The following is an 18,496-nucleotide window of genomic DNA, read 5'->3' on the forward strand; positions in this document are numbered from 1 at the left end:
TCATGATTCTTGTTATGATGTAACATTTTACAATCTTGTCACCCCTCTCCAATTTTAAGCAAGATCTCAATCTTAACAACATTGTTAAATGAAAATAAGTCTTCATTTCTATAAATATGTAGAACTCTTATTTAAATTTCTTATATATATAATACACACCTCAATCACACAATTACATATATAGGATACAGGCATACAGCCATTCAAACATCTAATTCTAAATCCTATTGGAAAGATTCTGAAAGACAAAAATGAAACCATTTCTCATTAAATGTTGAAAGTAGAAAACCAAAAAAAAAAAATCTATATTTAGTGGTTGACATTCTGTGTGTTAGAAGTTGCAGCAGCTATGACTGATGCTCCTTGAAAATGAAATTCTGGAAATAATCAATGTCCTTTACAACACCCTGCATAAAAAGTACTTTTTTTTATAAGTGATTACTTAACCAAGTCATGGTTGTAGGGATCCATATGTTGAAGAGTAAAATACACAACTCGAATGCAGAAATACATGCTAGTGTTATATGATGATATATGGAATAACTCACCTGTTCAAATTAAGCAGTTATTTCCAACTAACTAAATGTTTAATGGCTTCTTCATTTTCAATCTCTGCATTTGTGAATGTTAGGGCTCGCTGTAGCTTCCTAGGCGAAAACGACTCAACTTCAACGATATATGTAGCAGTCACAGGTCTGTGATCTGATAACTTAAGTTCAGTCCTTCTGTAATTCAGTAATTTCATTCCTTTTCCGTATGAAAGAACACGATCACACCTGAAACGAAAATTCATCAACACCTCTAACACTTGCATCTAGTAGTTAGATTTAAGGACATAATGAAGTTAAAACATGTAAGAGTCTCATGCTAAGTGGAAGCATACCATGCCGGTGTACGCTTTGGAGCCTTTGGATCGCCTCCGTAATACTTGTCTGAATTAACCTCGTATTTATAAGTCGGTGGGAAATTTAATGCCCCTTCTGACCATCCTCCAAATGCACCGTTCTTGATTTCTCGCATGAGCTGTCACAGTAAGATTTCAATTTACTAATCAGCTTGATGAACTAGCTACTCAAACAAAATTGTGCTATAGATGAATGTTATTGAGCAGTACACAAAATAATTTCTGTATTACCTGATCCTTTTCAGCCAATTTTGACCACTGTTTTTTCTTGATAAGAGCTTTTGTTTCCGCATCTGATAAGTTGAGACGGTAATTCAAATCACCCAACCAGATTATTCTTCTGCAAATAAATTATAATTCCTTAAGAAATTGTATAAAAAAACATTTAAAGACACAAATACAAGTCAATTTGGTAAGGTTATTGAAGCTTGCACTGACTCGTGATCGAGGATTCCTTTTGGAAGTCCAACAATAGAAGGTGAATGAAAATGTGTTCTGCGCAGTATTTCATGAACATCATAATTTCGTTTTAGCTCGTCTCCTTCCTTTTCCCCAGACGTAAGGTGCGTACATATAAAACAGAAAAGTGTCTGATATATGGACATGCTGACAGATACTGATCCCTGAAAAGTTGAAAAAATTGTTATAAGCTCGTGCAATAATATGATATAGAACACTAAGCCAAACAGATAGGAAAAAAGGAATAGTTTGAAGAAAGGGAAAATACTTTGTTACCAATATATCCCATAATGCCAACACCTACGGTTGAGACCTTTAAATTGTGAATATGTTTCCGTAATCTCCGACGAACCCATACGGTGATGAAAACTCCGACCATTTGCTTGCTAACAATCCTTACATATGGTGATCTTCTTTTCCGTTTTATTAAAGCTTCAAGGTCAATTTCAGGAAGCAACCCCATTCCTGGCATTTCATCCATAATTGACTTGAAAGCATTATATGTTTTGAATGATTTTAACGACTTAAAGGATTTCAATGATTTAAAAGAAGTTGGTCTCTCCAAAACTCTTTGAGACACTAGATGTAGCGGAGGCTCCGGCCAACTCAAACCAATCCTTTCAGATCCACTAAGCATTCTGGTTAGTTTTTTGGTCTTTTGGGTAATTGATGCATCCCAGTTTTCTGACGGACATTGTGGCCAATCGAACTTCTTTGGAAAAGTATACTGTCTTTTATAATCAAAGACATTCGGGGCACTGGAGTTGGCACTATCAGCATTGTCGGAAGCCAGTAAATTGGTATTCATGATTTCGTTCGTATTACTACCATCAGAAATATTTTGCGCTTCATCCAAAGGATGGACTTCCTCGCCGATGTCACTGTCACTTTCAAATAGTATTTCTTCTTCTATATCTGGGCCATCATCTGTTGGCTGAAATTTTGATGGAGATGGTGGGTCACTAAAGCATTTGGTCTTCGTTACTGAAGGTTCGACTCTATTAAGTGCTTCACGAATAATATTCTCCCATTTTGGAACAGGGCGAGTATCTTCAGCACCAAAAATATTGCCGGGGTTTAAGGGTACAATCTCTTGAAGACTGCAAGTGTAAGGTATTCAATCAATCAAACAAATCGAAAAGTCTAGATAGGCACGAAATAGAAGTTATTATAGAATGGCATCAGATTAATCAGTTTCCGTGCAATCTTAAGTGGAGAAAAAAAAATTGGTTCGGTTCATCAATGATGAATAAGTAACTGTATTTGATGTGACACATATGTAGCAACGACACTTCACATTAAAGGTACATCTGGTGTTCGACACCGACAAGTGTGTGTCAGTGCTTCATAGCACATATCATCTTATCATTATGCACATTGATAACTATGTTTAGCAACAACCGGTGAAGAACTTACCCGAGGACATAGATGTCAGCTGGTTCATCGACACCTAGCCACTCATCAATATCTAGGTCATCAGGTGGAAGTCTTCCTCCAACATTCCATGTCGCAGCACATACCCTACGAGTCACATAAACACCATAATCAAGATATGAGAGGCTTTGACTATACTACAATATAAACTGTGTTCTTCACACTTTCAAAATATCGCCATAATCAGCTCGCAATTGCTAAATAAACATGGGAGTAGTGTCTTACCTCAGTTCCTTTGAGTTAATATACTGAGATCTATAAGTTGATGACTTCTGTTTCCTTAACTTTGGAACAAAGTCTGTAATTCAATAAAAGTTGCTTATAAGTAAGTCCAACATGCTAAGGTCATATTTTGCTTATATTTGAGTCAGTACTTAATTACAATTCAATACTCCTACAATTTAATTTAACGCAGAGACCGAATTTTGCATCTCGAGTTAAATGTGTAAAATCACGTACATCAGAGAATAAATTAGAGCTTAATGTATGGAAAATATTACCTTTTGATTCAGGGGGAGCATCAATACCTGTCCCGTCCATAAATCGCGACTGTCTTCCCCATACTGCATAACACACCAAACTCAAAATGAGATTACGAGAACCAATTCCAAATGACAAAAGAGCTATAAACAATCTCAGTTCTTAAATCATTTGACAACTGCATATACACCCTGATTCTAAACTTTCTAAACTATCACTCAAGTTCGAACTTATTGATAGAACAATTAGTTCAGGGGAAATGGTCTCATTCCCCGAGATTCTTGAAGTGAAAAAAAATAAAAGAGTAAAAAGCCAAATTGGTCCTTGAAATTGTATCAATCTACTCCCTCACATTATCGATATTAAAAAAATGATCCCGGAAATGGCCAAAAGCTTATCAAATTCGCCTCTCCATTGATATTTGTAGTAATAAGAATGACATTAAGTTCATAATATCAACAGGGCACTCTTCGAAGGCGTGCGAGGCGGGCTACCACACAGAACCCAAAATTTACACGGTTGAACCATGCCTAAATATGGCCTCACAAAATATTTGTCACTGCCCCTATTACTTTTTCAAGGTTGAACTGTGGATATAGCCTACATAGAATCTCTAAAAACTTAAGACATCAGTATGAATTTGAAACTAAGTAAATAATGTCATGATGTATTTGATAACAGATCCGAACAAAGGGGTGAACATGATTAACATTTCACAACTCCATAGATAATTTTGGAGTATTGATTGATTAAGGTTGATACTGATACAACACTACAATTTCAAGAACCAACTTGAAAAATTTACTAAAAATAAAACTTTCCAAATTTAATCAAATTAACAAAACTCAAAAACTAAACTAATTTCCCAAATCATCAAAATGAAAAAAAAAAAAATGATAACTGAGTGATTACTAACCTTCATTTTGTAAATCATTATCAGGATCATCTTCCTCATAATCAGCATCATCTTCATCTTCAGGATCAGCACTATAATCAGACTGATTGCTACCAATATTAAGCCATTTACGCATAACCACTCTTGCCCAAAAAAGCTGTATGGAGGAGCAACCCAAACAACACAATTCAGCCCATGTTCTCTGCAATTTTCTTCACTTTCCCAATATCAACAAACCCCAAAAACCACAACAACAATGCACAAAAAAGGAACAACAACAAAGAAGAAAAAAAAAAGTGCACCTGTTGATGATGATGTGACCTTTTCTTCATAACTGCTGAAAATTTGGCATGAAAAGTGAACAAAGTATATTGATTGAGAATTTGGGAGAAAACAACAACGACAAGAACAAGAGCAACAACAATGGGTAGTTGAAGATTGAGGTTTTGACTGAGGAATTTAATTCGGTTTTTATAGAGATTCTGGAAGAAAAAGAAAAATAAGATGAGTTTATTCAACTTTTTATGATAATGGATTTTATATATTTAATTAATTAATTATTTAAAGAAGATGGGATTGATAAAGAAATTCGGTAGTGGTCGGTCCCAAAACTATCTATTTATTGAAAATAAAATACTTATCTTGTTATAATCGATTTTTTTTTAGTTTTTAATAAAATTATTTATTTTTTAAATAAAAGAGGGCTCTGTTTGGTAAAAATAGCAGTCGGTTGATAAGTTATCTTATAGCTTATGACTGATGACTGATAATTTATAATTTATAGACAGATGACTTATAGCTGATAAACTGATTGAACAGTTTGGAAAAATTAACGGTTTTATTAGTTGATAAATTAAAATACCTAAAAAATATTTAATATATAATTATTTTATTTTAAATTAAATTAAATTATAAAGGATGGTAGTGAGTTTTAGTTAAAATAATAGGGATAAAATAAGAAGAAAAAATGATAAGCTAAAACGCTGTTTGAAATAGTGTATGAAAAATAAACTATAAGTCGGTAAAATAAAATAAGCTATAAGCTATAAGGCATAAGCTATAAACTCAAAAATTATCTTACCAAACAGAGCCTTAAATGATGCAAATGCTCCTAACGTCTCAAGTTCAAATTCCGTTACAAATTAATATTCATGGATTGATTTATAAAAAATATTGTTTAGTCTTTAATTAGACTTTGTTAGTGAACAATACGATTGATTTTTTAGATTAAACGATTCTCGATCGAATTTCGAGTTTTCAAAAAATTAAAAAAATAAAGCAAAAAATCATTTAAAATTCAAAACCTAGAAATCACTTTTGGATAGGAGTGACAAACGGGTATGTCCGCCCCGTTTAAGTCTGTTCTGCAAAAGCCCGTAAAAAAACGGGGGAATGAGGGTCAGTCATGGGTGAAGGATGTGGGGCCTAAAACTTTATCCCGCCCCTCACTAAAAGTGAGGGTGAGAGCGGGACAGGCTCGCGAGTATTGTTCTTTTTAGACATAAAAATACATAGATTCATATAAATGCATGTGCCTGCAAAGCCAGCAAAAAAAAAAAAGAACAGTGCAGAGCAGACACATTAGAAGGTATGAGCCTAAATCTTTAATTTGTCGCGCATTAAAGTGCGGGCAAAACAGATATGTCCAGTCAAACTTATTTTGCCACCCCTACTTCTAGAACTAACATTCACTGCAATCACCTTGTTTTGCGGTCATGCATTCAAACGTTGATAGTAGTTCGATTAAGATCAGAATATTTTGATTTAAAAGTGATAATATTTTAAAACTATAAAATAAAAAAGTGTTTTTACGAAACCGTTCAATCAAAATCCAATAATTAATAACATCGTGATTGCATGAATGCGGTCTTTTGTCGATTGCATAATCAATTTCTATTTTTAATGAATATTTGAGATGTCGTATTTTAATTCAAAATTTCTATTTTCAAACATATGTTGGTACACTCGACAACTGAATTAACTTAATCGAATTTTCATCCTCCTCCCGATCGGGGTTGCGGGAGATCGAACCGTGGTTCTCCCTACCAAGTCCAACGCCAATCATCACTGAACCAACTAACGATTGGTTATGATAATTATAATTTAATAAAAATATAATGTTAATCTATATAAAATGATATAGTTACATTATTTATGGCTGGAGATTTTTTATGTTTCTTTGAAAAAGAAATTGTTAGTTATGTTAGCTTAGAAAATTAGAAATAAAGGTGCGGTCCAACTTCACCTTTTTTGAAGTGCTTCGTACACGGTTGTATATATTCAACTCTTACTCTTAGTTTTTTTAGGTGGGGAATATTCTTTGAAAACTTTGATTGAATTTCTACTATAGATTTATGAAATGGAGATACCTAGTTCACACACACACATATATATATATATATATATATATATATATATATATATATATATATATATATATATATATATATATATATATATATATATATATATAAATATATATAAAAGAAGATATCAACTTGTTTCAGAAATAATTCTGCATTGAAATATTTCGTTCAATAATACAAATAGTAGAATTATGGTATTCAGTAAAAACCTTTAGTTTAAAAAGTTAAATTAACAAAATAGTTACTAGTAATACTCCCTCCGTCCCAAAATAAGTGTCACATTTACTTTTTAGGTTCATTGAATATTTAATGTATCTAGTCTGTATAGAGACCAGATACATTAAATATTCAATGAATCTAAAAAGTAAATGTGACACTTATTTTGGGACAGAGGGAGTACATTATTAAACAGTTACTTTTGCAATAAGTCGACGATTCTTGTGTTTGTATAAATTGTACTTTAAAGAAAGAAAAAAGTGACGGAAGGATAAGCAAGTACACATCAAACTTGACCTGTTTGTCTTCAACATTCTACACATCAATCTTACCTTTTTCATATTGAAGAAAGTTTGCACCTCCTAATTGACCTAAGCTACTTGTTTAAACCCTAGTTGTTGACAATAATTCATTCTAGGACCACTTCTACCTCTCTTGCCAACAAAACATTCTAACTTTTTTATTCCATTTATTTACTCTACATGTTAAAAACAAAATATAATATATAAATAACACCACATGTTCCACAACACTTTACCATACCACCAAGATGATATAATAAAGAATAAAAATTCAAAATTGTGATTTTGTACGTAAGAAGCAACTAATCGCACTATCATTTTTTTATATTAACTTCTAAAATAACAATCATAGTATAATCCACCAATAAGATGACTTAAATCAAAATAAGCATACGCACAGTTAATAGTATAATCTACCAATAAGATGAGTAACAATCATAGTATAATCCACCAATGATATGAGTTAAATCAAAAGAAGCACAAGATCAATTAATAATATTATTAAGTCTGTTGGTGTAAAGAACAAAGATTGCAAACTTATACTAATCTCCTAAAGTCTTTTGTTTTTTTTTTTTATAATTAAACAAATATTTTAGAACCTCACTAGTCTACTTTTAATATAATAAAGTAGAATACATATGAAATCCTATCATTATCCCTCTAATCACCAATTTGAGGGTGATAATCGGGGACATAACGGTAATTGCATATCCTTTAATATTTTAATTAAAAATATATATTCCTTAATCATTGCATAACCTTTCAATTGTCCATTTTATTTTCCATCATTAATACTAACGTGAGTCCTTTGTATTGGAATGTGCAAATCTTCTTGGAATACAGCAAAATCCTAAACCACGCTTCTTCTCTTTGGTTTCTGAAAAACCCTTCAATTTTCTCTCATTAATCTATATATATTATGGCTTTTGATTTCAACCAGCAAACTCTAAATTTCAAACCATTACATTTGGCTCATCTTCCTCTTCTATTACCCCCCATCAATTTTAGGTTTTTTTTAAAGCTACTTATGCGATTCCACCTCCATGTTTCATTGTATTTTCTTTTAAACGACTGTTGTTTTAAGTTTTCTTTTTTTCATCTTCTGCAGAATATGAGTCGAAAATTTGAGTGTATAAAAGACATTAGCGACAAGAAGGAAACATGGAGATTGGTTGTTCGAATTATTGATTCATGGAGCTTGAACATCTGGAGATGGTTATCATGGATGTTGCGATATATATTTTTCATTTTTCTTTAATCTTTGATTTTTCATTATTAAAAATAATTTATTGGGTATTAACCATGTTTTACTTTTGTTGTTAGGGTGATCGAATTCAAGTTTTGATTCGGGCTGATCATACAGATAAGTGGAAATCAAGAATTCAAGAAAATATGACTTGCATAATCAACAACGGTACTGTGTTCGATAACGATTTTCAGTGGAAGCTGTGTGACCTTTCGAAAAAAATTGTGTTTCTTGGTGGTACGACCTTGAAACATATGGATGTTCAAAATATTCCTTCTATGAATTATTATTTCAAAGAGTTTTCTGAAATTATTGGAGGCAAATGTCATCTTAACAGACTTGAAGGTAGAAAAAAGTATTAACAATTGTTGGGACTATGAAGTTTTCATTTTTCTTCTTAAGACTGTTATTTGTGTATGAATTTTGTGATTTAGATTTAAAAGCTTAAAAATTCAGTTGGGTTTCTGCTTTTTTGAAATTTCTTACCATAAAAAGTGATTTTTAGCTTAGTAGTTTAGGTTAGGTTAGTAATTATGTTATGAGTTAATGTGTAGGTGAAGAAGTTCACTTTTGAAAAGGAATTAAGAAATTACACATTCATTGTAACTCATTTGTAAGAAGCTCTATCTGATTTATATGTCCATAATCCAAACTCATTGCTTTTAAGATTTTAGAGTTAATTGTTATGGCAGGTTCATTGGTGTGATTTTACAGTAAAAAGTTCATTGATGTAAGAAGTTACTCTTAAAATTATATGGGTTGCTTATGAGCTTTGGTGTCAAAATAAAGAAGACAATGAGGAGTATGAAGGTTGTGGTAAATGAAATATTATTTTCCAATATAGGATATAATTTATATTTCTGTTTGTCACAATTATTAGATGGATCTAAATTTTTTTTTTTGTTTTCAATGTGTTTGACATGCTTACAACTTGAAGATGATGAATGTTCTCAGAAGATTCATTCTGGCAGCAGTAATGTTTAAGAGAATATAAATTTTGGGATGCTAAATTTTGCTTTTGCATGTAATTTGGCAATTCATGATCTACATGTATTAATTGTTAGATTTGAAAATTTGAATTATAGTGAAAAATGTTAAAATAGTTTTTGTTTTGATTTGGTGCAGATAAAATAATTGTTAGATTTGGAAATTTGAATTATAATGAAAAATGTTAAAATAGTTTTTGTTTTGATTTGGTGCAGATAAAATAAGTACATGGAATTAAGCATAAGGAATGTAACGAAAGAAGCAATTAAGAAAATAGATAGTTCAAAATTGTTAGATTGTATTAATAATATTTTATTAAGTATAACATATGAGTTAAAATGGTTACCACATTTAACTCATAGGTTGGAGAATGTGAAAAGAATACGTGCTTTTAATACACTGTTTCATTATTTCCATTTATAAGAGGAAAACAAAGAGTAATAATTTTTTTTTCCTAAGCTTTTTAAAATATTTAACTTCTATTATATTTAACTTTTATCATTAACTTTGACCACTAATAAAATTTGTATTTATTCTTGAAAATTTAAAATACCGTTTAATAATACCATTCAGTATAGAAATTTTAAATATTTTAATGATTAACTATCATTTAGCATAGAAATTTGAGATATATAGAATATATATCATCTTTACATATACCCAATGTATACCTCTCTGCATTCTAAGATTTTGAAATAAATGTCATTTAATTTAGTCACTAGCTGAAATTTGAATCCTTAATTAAATATCAACATAATAGCGTAAAGTAGGTGTCCGGTGAGGATTTTCTAACGTAGAATTTCCACCAAAAATAAAATATATATCCTCATCATTAATTATTTTAAATAATACCTTTATTATATTTATTAAAAAAATGGAAGGATTTGATTTCATTGTACAATTCTACCAAAAATAAAGTATATATCATCATCATTAATTATTTTAAATAATACATTTATTATATTAAATTGAAAAAATAGAAGGATTTGATTTCATTGTACATAAATAAAGTGTACTTTCTCATCATTAATTCTTTTAAAAAATACCTTTATTATATTTTTGATTCGATATAACTTCCGTTTAATTTTAAATATCTCTATATCAAACACGTTTTTAAGCAATTTGTCCTAAAATTGATATTCTTTTTTGTTATTATGTTTCAGTATTTTTTTTTGAATCAGGAACAAAAATAATATTTATTTTTATTATTCTTTGACATATAATTATGCTGTTAATTTAAATTTTGAAATTTACTTTAAAAATTAAATTTTATTCTTATCTTTTAATTTTTATGAAAAGACGCTAAAAAATAATACTTAATAATTTCATAGTTATATAATTTACATATACTAAAAAATAAAAATAGATTTCCCAAATTTTTATATTAAATAAATTATATGAGTATATTGATATTATTGAAATAAATTAAAATGAATTCAAATTAATATATATATATATATATATATTAAAATTTACTTATTTATTATTATAAAATTATTAATTAAAATTATTAATATTTTTTGTTTATGAGAGGATTTTAGTATTATTTTTTACCCTTTAATTTGAAAATAACTTATAAAAATAAAAATAGATTTCACAAAATTTTATATTATATAAATTATATGAGTATATTGATATTATTGACAGAAATTTAAACGAATTCTAATATATGTTTGAAAATAACTAATATTAATCTTTGGCATTTAAATAAGTTGAATTATAATTGAAAATGAAATTAAATATTAAAGTAGAAAATGAGATGAAATTTATAATATTCTATTTTTTTTGTTAAGAGTTTGTTTCCTCTTTTGTATAAATGATTTATTCTAATTTAAGACTTTTTTTTTCAAAACTCTTTATAGGTACTTAGCAAAAAAAATTGAAAAATTATCATTTATAAAAAACACAATTTTCTATATTTTCCTAAAGTCATGGCTGTTGACTTCTCCAATGCAAATAATACTCATAATTTTTTCAGATTTTATTTAATTATAATTGAACCATTGGTTTTTTTCCCTACAATGATTCAAGCATGAATCAAAAAATTTTGTAACTTTATTAGTTCCAATGCTTCCTTCTCATTATCATTTGCCTAGGAAAATGTAAGGTCTCTACAATTCAATTTATTATACTACTCATCACATTAAACTTATTCTATCATAAAAACTCTATTAAATTTATATAATCGACATTAAGAATTAAAATATTTTGTCACTTCATTACTTCCAATGCTTCCTTCTCATTATCATTTGCCTAAAAAGGTGTAAGGTCTCTACAATGATTCAATTTATTACTACTCATCACATTAAATATATTCTGGATAAAAATTCCATTAAATTTATATGATCAATATTAGTAAAAACTTATATTAAAGGATGTGAAATAATTAATAAGTTTGAATCATTAAATTATATAATTATTAAATTAGATTAGTCAATATAATGAAAATGTAATGCATTATAATCCATATTTTTTAAAAATTAATACAAATTATTTGATTATTGATATTATGAATAAATTTGATTTCGAGTGAATAATGAAAATTAATGTCAATTATGATTTAATTAATGATATAAATATTTGGTTTTTTACCAATTATTCATTCATACCAATTATAACACGTACCGATTACATGTGCCCATTAGGAATGAGTCAAATAGCATCCTTATATACAAGACGAGTTTGAAGATCAATTAATTTGGATGGATAATAAAGATGAATACTATAGTTTAAAAAAATGGCTATTAAATTAAAAAATCCATAATATTCTCGAGAAAACTGTGTTTTCCATGCATCATAATTTCATTAGTTGGAAAATTATGATGTATGGAAAATACAATTTTCTTATGAAAAACTCAAATTTGTCATTTTTTTATTTAATTTATATTATTATTATTATTTAATATTTATAAAAAAGAAAGATAAATTCATACTATATTTTTGCATATGTAAATTCATAATATATGAATTTTATATTCATATGATACTTTTTACAATTTTCTTATCACATTTCTTAAAGATCATATACTATAGTATATAATTTCTAAATTACTACACAAATTTAACATATACTATAGCATATAATTTTTTAAATTACTACACAAAATTACTACACAATTTTCTTATCACATGTCTTAAAGATCATATACTCCATATATTTGATTTAATAGCAATTATGAAATCTATGTATATCCTGACAACTACTACAATTTCATAAATTAAATTATATTTGTATGACAATCGACATTGAATTTTTTTCTGTTAATTCGTATAAATTAATATACGTATTTAATTGTTTCTCAAATCAAATAATTATAATGTATACTAAGATTCGACATTATACAATACAGAAGAATTTAAAAATTATAGGCATGTCCGATGGGCATGCCCAACGATCCGAGCCATTTAAAAATTATAAGCATGCCCGACGATCCGAACCTATTTTTCTGACGGGCCGACAAAATACTTACTTAAATTGAACAGATATTAGAGATCATATGTACTTCTGAATTACTATAGCATATAACTTCTAAATTACTACTTAAAGTTAACAAACATAATATTATTCAAATCATTAAATCTAAGCAAATTATTAAACCAATATATTTTTTTGGTGTATAATATGTTTATTTTATAATAATTTTTAATAGAAATTATAAAATTAAAATTATAAACAATTATAAAAATTATAGGCATATCCGACGAGTCAGTCCTGTTTTTTCACCATATATTTAGTTTAATAACAATTACAATTTACAAAACATATGTATATAAACTAATCTTTGTATGAGAATAACATTGAAATTTTTTTATGTTATTTCGTATAAATTAGTATACATTTTTTAACCATAACAATATAATATTTATTTAATATTTATATCGACTTTACGTGACCCGTGCGAACGCACGGGTCCTTTGCTAGTTAAAATTAAATGTATACAAAGGTCAAGTGGAAACACAGTCACAAGCAAAAACCTTAAATTAAGGAAATAATATTTTAAAGGAAAAATATGAAAGACGAGAAAGTTAGTTGCAAGTCTTATATTTATTTATTTTTGTCTAAAAAAAATAGTTACATAAAATTAATATTAGGAATGTGTAAAAATATTTCTTTAAAAAAAATAATTTTTTTATTTTCCGAAAATGAAAAGGATTTCTTTTAAAAGAAGTTAAATATTGTTTTTCTTGAAAAAATTTAATTTCTAAAATTAGATCTAAAACAATTCAAAATATAAATAGAATTATAAATAGTACAAACTAATTTTAAACTGAACTTAAACCATTTTTAACTATTAACTATTTTCATTGAAGTGATTATTAAAAATTAAATCAAACTATTAATGTAATTTAATTCAGTACTATTTATTAATTATGAGTGTACGACAAATTGATAAAAAAATTCCAAAAATAAAAACAAGCTTATTGTAGAAGAAAGCAAAATTATGAGCATATACAGAAATAAAAAGTTAAGTAGATACATTAACTTTTAAATATTTTATTAATTTATATTTCACTTTAGATGAGATAATTTAAAATATATTTAATAGTTATTCTCGATTTTTATTTTGTAGTTGATTTATTTTATATATGTCAAAACTATCTTGATTTTTTTCTTATTTCTTATGATTAAGTTTAATATATTAATTTAAAATAAATTTTATTGGTGTTTTAATTTGATTTCATCATAGAATTACTAAATTGCTTTATATCTTTAAATTTATCATATTTAATGTAAGAATTTTAATATGTTTTTCACATTCATAACAAAATATACAAAATATCTGAAATGTGACTTGAATAGTGTGATACCAAAATTTAAATGATCTCAAATATTATTCTAAAATTTAGATTTTATATATACAGCCATAAGCTATTATGAGCAGGGACCTAGTTGGAAGACTTGGTTGGGAGGAAAGACAAAAAAAATTGAGTGAAGAGGCTGGTTGGAGGTAGATGACTCCTTTGGCCTTTAGCTTAGAAACATCTATAATTTGTTGACAAAAAACTAAATGAAACAAAAATTGTTTGGAGTTTTGTTTTTTCTATTAATTAAATTAAATATGCATTATACAATCATACGTCTTATTTAAGAAAGAAACTTTGAATATTTTGTCTAACTAAAAAAGATATTAGGTTCTTATAACATTTAATATCTTGATGGTGCATATTAGCAATATATAATATCAAAAAAGTTTGATGATAATTATTCTGGCATACCAAAAAATTCTCTTGATAAACAACAATAATAGTAATTTATAAATAATAACGTTCATACTCTATTGATTTAACAATTTGTTTTTTTTTTTTTTTGGAAAAAATTATAAAAGAATAATGTTTACATATAAAATAGATAATTTCTCGTAGATAGTATATTTAAAGTCGGTCAATAATATATATAAAATAAGTCTATATACGGTGATGCTTCATGTCTAATGAATTATGAATGTGACTTATAATTAATTTCCAACATAGCACTATGCTTATTATTATTATTAGTATTATTTTTTTTTGAAATACAAAGCATATGAATTGGAATTCAAATCATACATCATAACTAGGTGGCAAATAATGCATGCATGTGATGTTATATGTTACACTAATATTTGTCACGAACGCTGATTTTTAGTAATTGATAGTTCTATAGAGACATGGATTAAAATTTATATTCATACTAGATCTAGTCTAGTGGCCTCTATTTAACATGTAAACATTATTTTACCATAGATTCCTTAGATTCTTATGTTGATTATTTGAGGGAATTAAAATGTATACCACATGATATGGGCCCAATTTTGTGGCTAACAAACAAGCAAACAACTCATAAGCATGGTCACACAATATGCTTTCAAATAGAAGCTTTGACATTATATATATACATATTTTTCACCTCTATATTTATCCAATTATATTGAAAGTGTGTATTATATTTTTATTTTTATTAATATGTATAAATATATATATATATATATATATATATATATATATATATATATATATATATATATATATTAATTTTAGTCCTTATATTTTATCTAATTTTCACTAATTCGTGAAACTGATCTTTTATTTTAAATTTAAACAATTTTGATTTTTCTCTCATATTTTTACACTTAAAATTAATTATGTTTTTTTTTTAAATAACTTTTTAATGAAATTATCGTATATAAACATTTTTATAGAATTTTATATATAAAATATAAATTAAAAAATAAATATCTATTCGATTTTCTATGAAAAAAATGACAGAGAAGATTTTAAATTGTTTGAATTTAAAATAAGAAAATTAATTTTGTGAATTGAGGACAAATCGTAGCCTATTTACTACTAATATTTATTTATTTTTACGTTTTAACTAAATAAGTTATTAATATTTATAAATTAATATGTTTAAAAAATAGCGTCATATCTAAATATATATTATGAACACAAATTAGAAAAAAACTAATATATTAAATTTAATCAATAAATAAAAAATCATAAGAATTTCAGATAATAACTATGCAAAATGAAAAGAAAATAAAACTGATTAAAACTATTTTAATAATTTAAGCTTAATTATACTTAAATGAATGGAATTTATTCTTAATTAGCTTTATGTTAATTAAATTACAAATATCTTTTTCAATATAAAATCTCTTTAGGCCATTTGATTAGTTAAAAAAACACTTAATAAAAATAAATATCTTTTAGGATATGTGTATATAGTTCCTTTACAGTCTATTAAGAATCTACTTTATTTTCTACTTTTCCCTTTCTGTAAAAGGATGCTTTGGAAAATAATCAATTGATAATATTCTTCCAAAATCTTAATTAAAAAATGCATGGCTAAAAAAGTGCATAAAAAGCTTGGTTATTATTAAAATTCATTTAACTAATCAATTCCTTAAATTCTTACTTTTTAAATATGATATTTAATGAAGAATAAAGGGTAGTATAAAAGAAGATTGATAACAAACATAGTATACAAGACATCATTGTTAAGGACCACAATTGATAAAGACTCAACTTCTAGGAGGTGCAATTAATTCAAATTATGTATAGTCCTTGTTTGGTGTGTGATGGATTAATCCCAATTAATTATGGCGGTGGCTTATCATTAATATATTTTCTTCTTTCTGGCCGTGGGTGGCTTAATTATAATGACGGTGGTTTAAATGTTTTATATTTATTCTAAATGATAGATACTTTATTCTAAAAATATTAGTTTTTTTTATAAAAAAAACTGAATGTACTACTATTATTCATAGCCTATTATAACAGTGTTTCAACAATTAACATTTTTTTAATTTAAACTATTTAAGTTAGACTCTACTCAAATCATAAAAGATTTGAAAAAGGAACCTCTAATTAAATATAATATTTAACACCACATAAGACATTGAAACACTAAGAAGAAATTATTTAGTGAAAAATGCAAGCACTTAGTTACTTTCAATAATGAGAAAATATTCTAAAACATGTAAATTAAACAATAGAGATGATTTAATTTATATATATTACCAATGATGATGAAGAAAAAAAAGAGAAATAAAATCATACCTTTTTTGAGATTATCCTTTTGTTGGTGTGCTTCCTCCAAATTACTAACTTGTTTCTTAAAAATGGGTGCACAATTTTCTTCTTCCATAGATAGATAGGCTCTTAATTTGTGGTCTCCATTTTTGTCCTTAGCCTCTTGTTATCTTAGTACAATTGAAATTGTGAGTCTCTTGTTATCTTAGTAGAATTGAAATTGTGAAATTGTAAGTAAAGTTTCTTGACTGTTGTATAAGATAGTGGAGGAGGTGCAATATTTCTCTACCAATGATGATATATGTAGTGGATTTTGAGGCATGTCGGTATATACATACGTGTAAAGGTATATAACTAGCTAGTGGCTTAACCGATGCCCATCATATATTTGGATTTCAATTCCCATCATATTTTTGGATTTTGATTTTTTACTTTTGGTTGACTTTAAGCTAGAAAAATGACAGACCAGTGTGAAAAAAATGTTGAAAGAAATGGAGAAAAAGGAAAGTTTCTTAAAGACATTTTTTTTAGTGATTAATTGTTAGTATATAATTATATACTTGAATTCTAGATCTTTAATTCTTTTTAACTCTTAATTCAACTGTTTCAAGTCAATTAAACTATCCTTTTGTTTTGTTGTCATATTTTCAATGCATTCACGTAACAATTTTGATCATTTGATTGAAATCGGATGGTCAAAACTTAAAACTTAAAATTTGATATTTTTACTTTTTTTTAAAATGAAAATTTATATGATAATTTGAGTTATCTTATACCGTTCTCATGACCATGATTATACAAATTTTTTTAATTTGGAAAATGCTAATGGTTAAGAAAACATAAAAACAAGAAAGGCAAGAATAAATCCCAACCATTCATTATCACCATCATCCCATAATTCCTATTAAAAAGGAAATTAAATTAAAAATAAATTAAAAATTTCCCTATAATATAGTGACATGTGTTCATTCTTGTATTTCTTCTCCAAATTCCTTCGTACTAAATAGTAAATAGCATTAGTCTTTTAATTTTAGACAATTTGAAAAGGATTTTTGTAGAGGCTGAGAAAAAATGTCTTGACAATTTAAGAAATATTATTTTTTTAGAGGCTGAGATAAAAAGACTTTTTTTTTTTAAATTTTAGATAATCTAAAGAGAGTTTCCATAGTGATAGATAAGGAAAAGAGTCTTTTGAGTTTTCACTATAGAATTTTCATGGATTTTGTGTCATGTTCATTATTAGAAAAATTATTTTTTATGAAAACGATTTCACCTTACATATAAAAATAAAATAAAATTCTTGGACGCGCCATTTTTTTTAGGATGTGTTTGTTTAAAGATTATAAAAAATATTTTCATAAATATGGCTATGAGAATGCAACATGTTTGATTCAAATTTTAAAAAATTATTCCAAAGTATTTTTTATTCTCAAGATTCTTATTTACACATGATTTTTCTATTCTTATTTCAAGACTTAAAGGATGAGAATATAATATTTCTATAGAAATAAATTTATCCAACTCTAACTTTCCACTATCATTCATATTTACTATTTTTTTTTTATAATTTTAAATTAAACAAAATTTATCATTATTCTTAAGAAATTAAATTCTTACCAAACACATAAGTTAGAATATTATTACAAAGAATACTAATCCTAAAAATATCATTCCAAAAAATAATTTTTTTTAACC

The 18,496-nt window shown here is 26.8% G+C and overlaps 1 protein-coding gene across 6 annotated transcripts; it reads right to left on the minus strand.

Annotated features, from left to right (window-relative positions):
* Nucleotides 1-127: 127 nt before the first annotated feature.
* Nucleotides 128-17,054, minus strand: LOC131653083 (type IV inositol polyphosphate 5-phosphatase 3-like). Of its 6 annotated transcripts, none has more exons than XM_058923128.1 (12): nt 16,829-17,054; nt 4,475-4,506; nt 4,194-4,329; nt 3,298-3,360; nt 3,023-3,095; nt 2,780-2,884; nt 1,632-2,463; nt 1,343-1,527; nt 1,136-1,244; nt 884-1,023; nt 549-776; nt 128-407 (listed from the first exon to the last, which is right to left on the minus strand). In XM_058923128.1, the coding sequence occupies exons 1-11, from the start codon at nt 16,914-16,916 to the stop codon at nt 566-568; spliced, it is 1,974 nt and encodes a 657-aa protein (XP_058779111.1). In that variant the 5' UTR covers nt 16,917-17,054; the 3' UTR covers nt 128-407; nt 549-565. The 6 variants fall into 6 exon arrangements, with proteins under 6 accessions (XP_058779111.1, XP_058779109.1, XP_058779110.1 ...); XM_058923126.1 differs by having other exon boundaries at nt 4,194-4,374; XM_058923127.1 differs by having other exon boundaries at nt 4,475-4,509.
* Between the last annotated feature and the right edge of the window lie 1,442 nt (nt 17,055-18,496).

This window comes from Vicia villosa, linkage group LG2 (assembly GCF_029867415.1).
Source record: "Vicia villosa cultivar HV-30 ecotype Madison, WI linkage group LG2, Vvil1.0, whole genome shotgun sequence".
NCBI classification, from domain to species: Eukaryota; Viridiplantae; Streptophyta; class Magnoliopsida; order Fabales; family Fabaceae; genus Vicia; species Vicia villosa.

Bases quoted from the DNA above. Each gene is read 5' to 3' on its own strand.
- LOC131653083 (XM_058923125.1), bottom strand. From the start codon at position 16,916: ATGGAAGAAGAAAATTGTGCACCCATTTTTAAGAAACAAGTTAGTAAT. The intron at 3,096-3,297 runs GTAATATTTTCC...ATTGAATTACAG, and splicing joins TGCTCCCCCTGAATCAAAAG to ACTTTGTTCCAAAGTTAAGG. The intron at 1,245-1,342 runs GTCAGTGCAAGC...ATTTATTTGCAG, and splicing joins AAAGGAATCCTCGATCACGA to AAGAATAATCTGGTTGGGTG.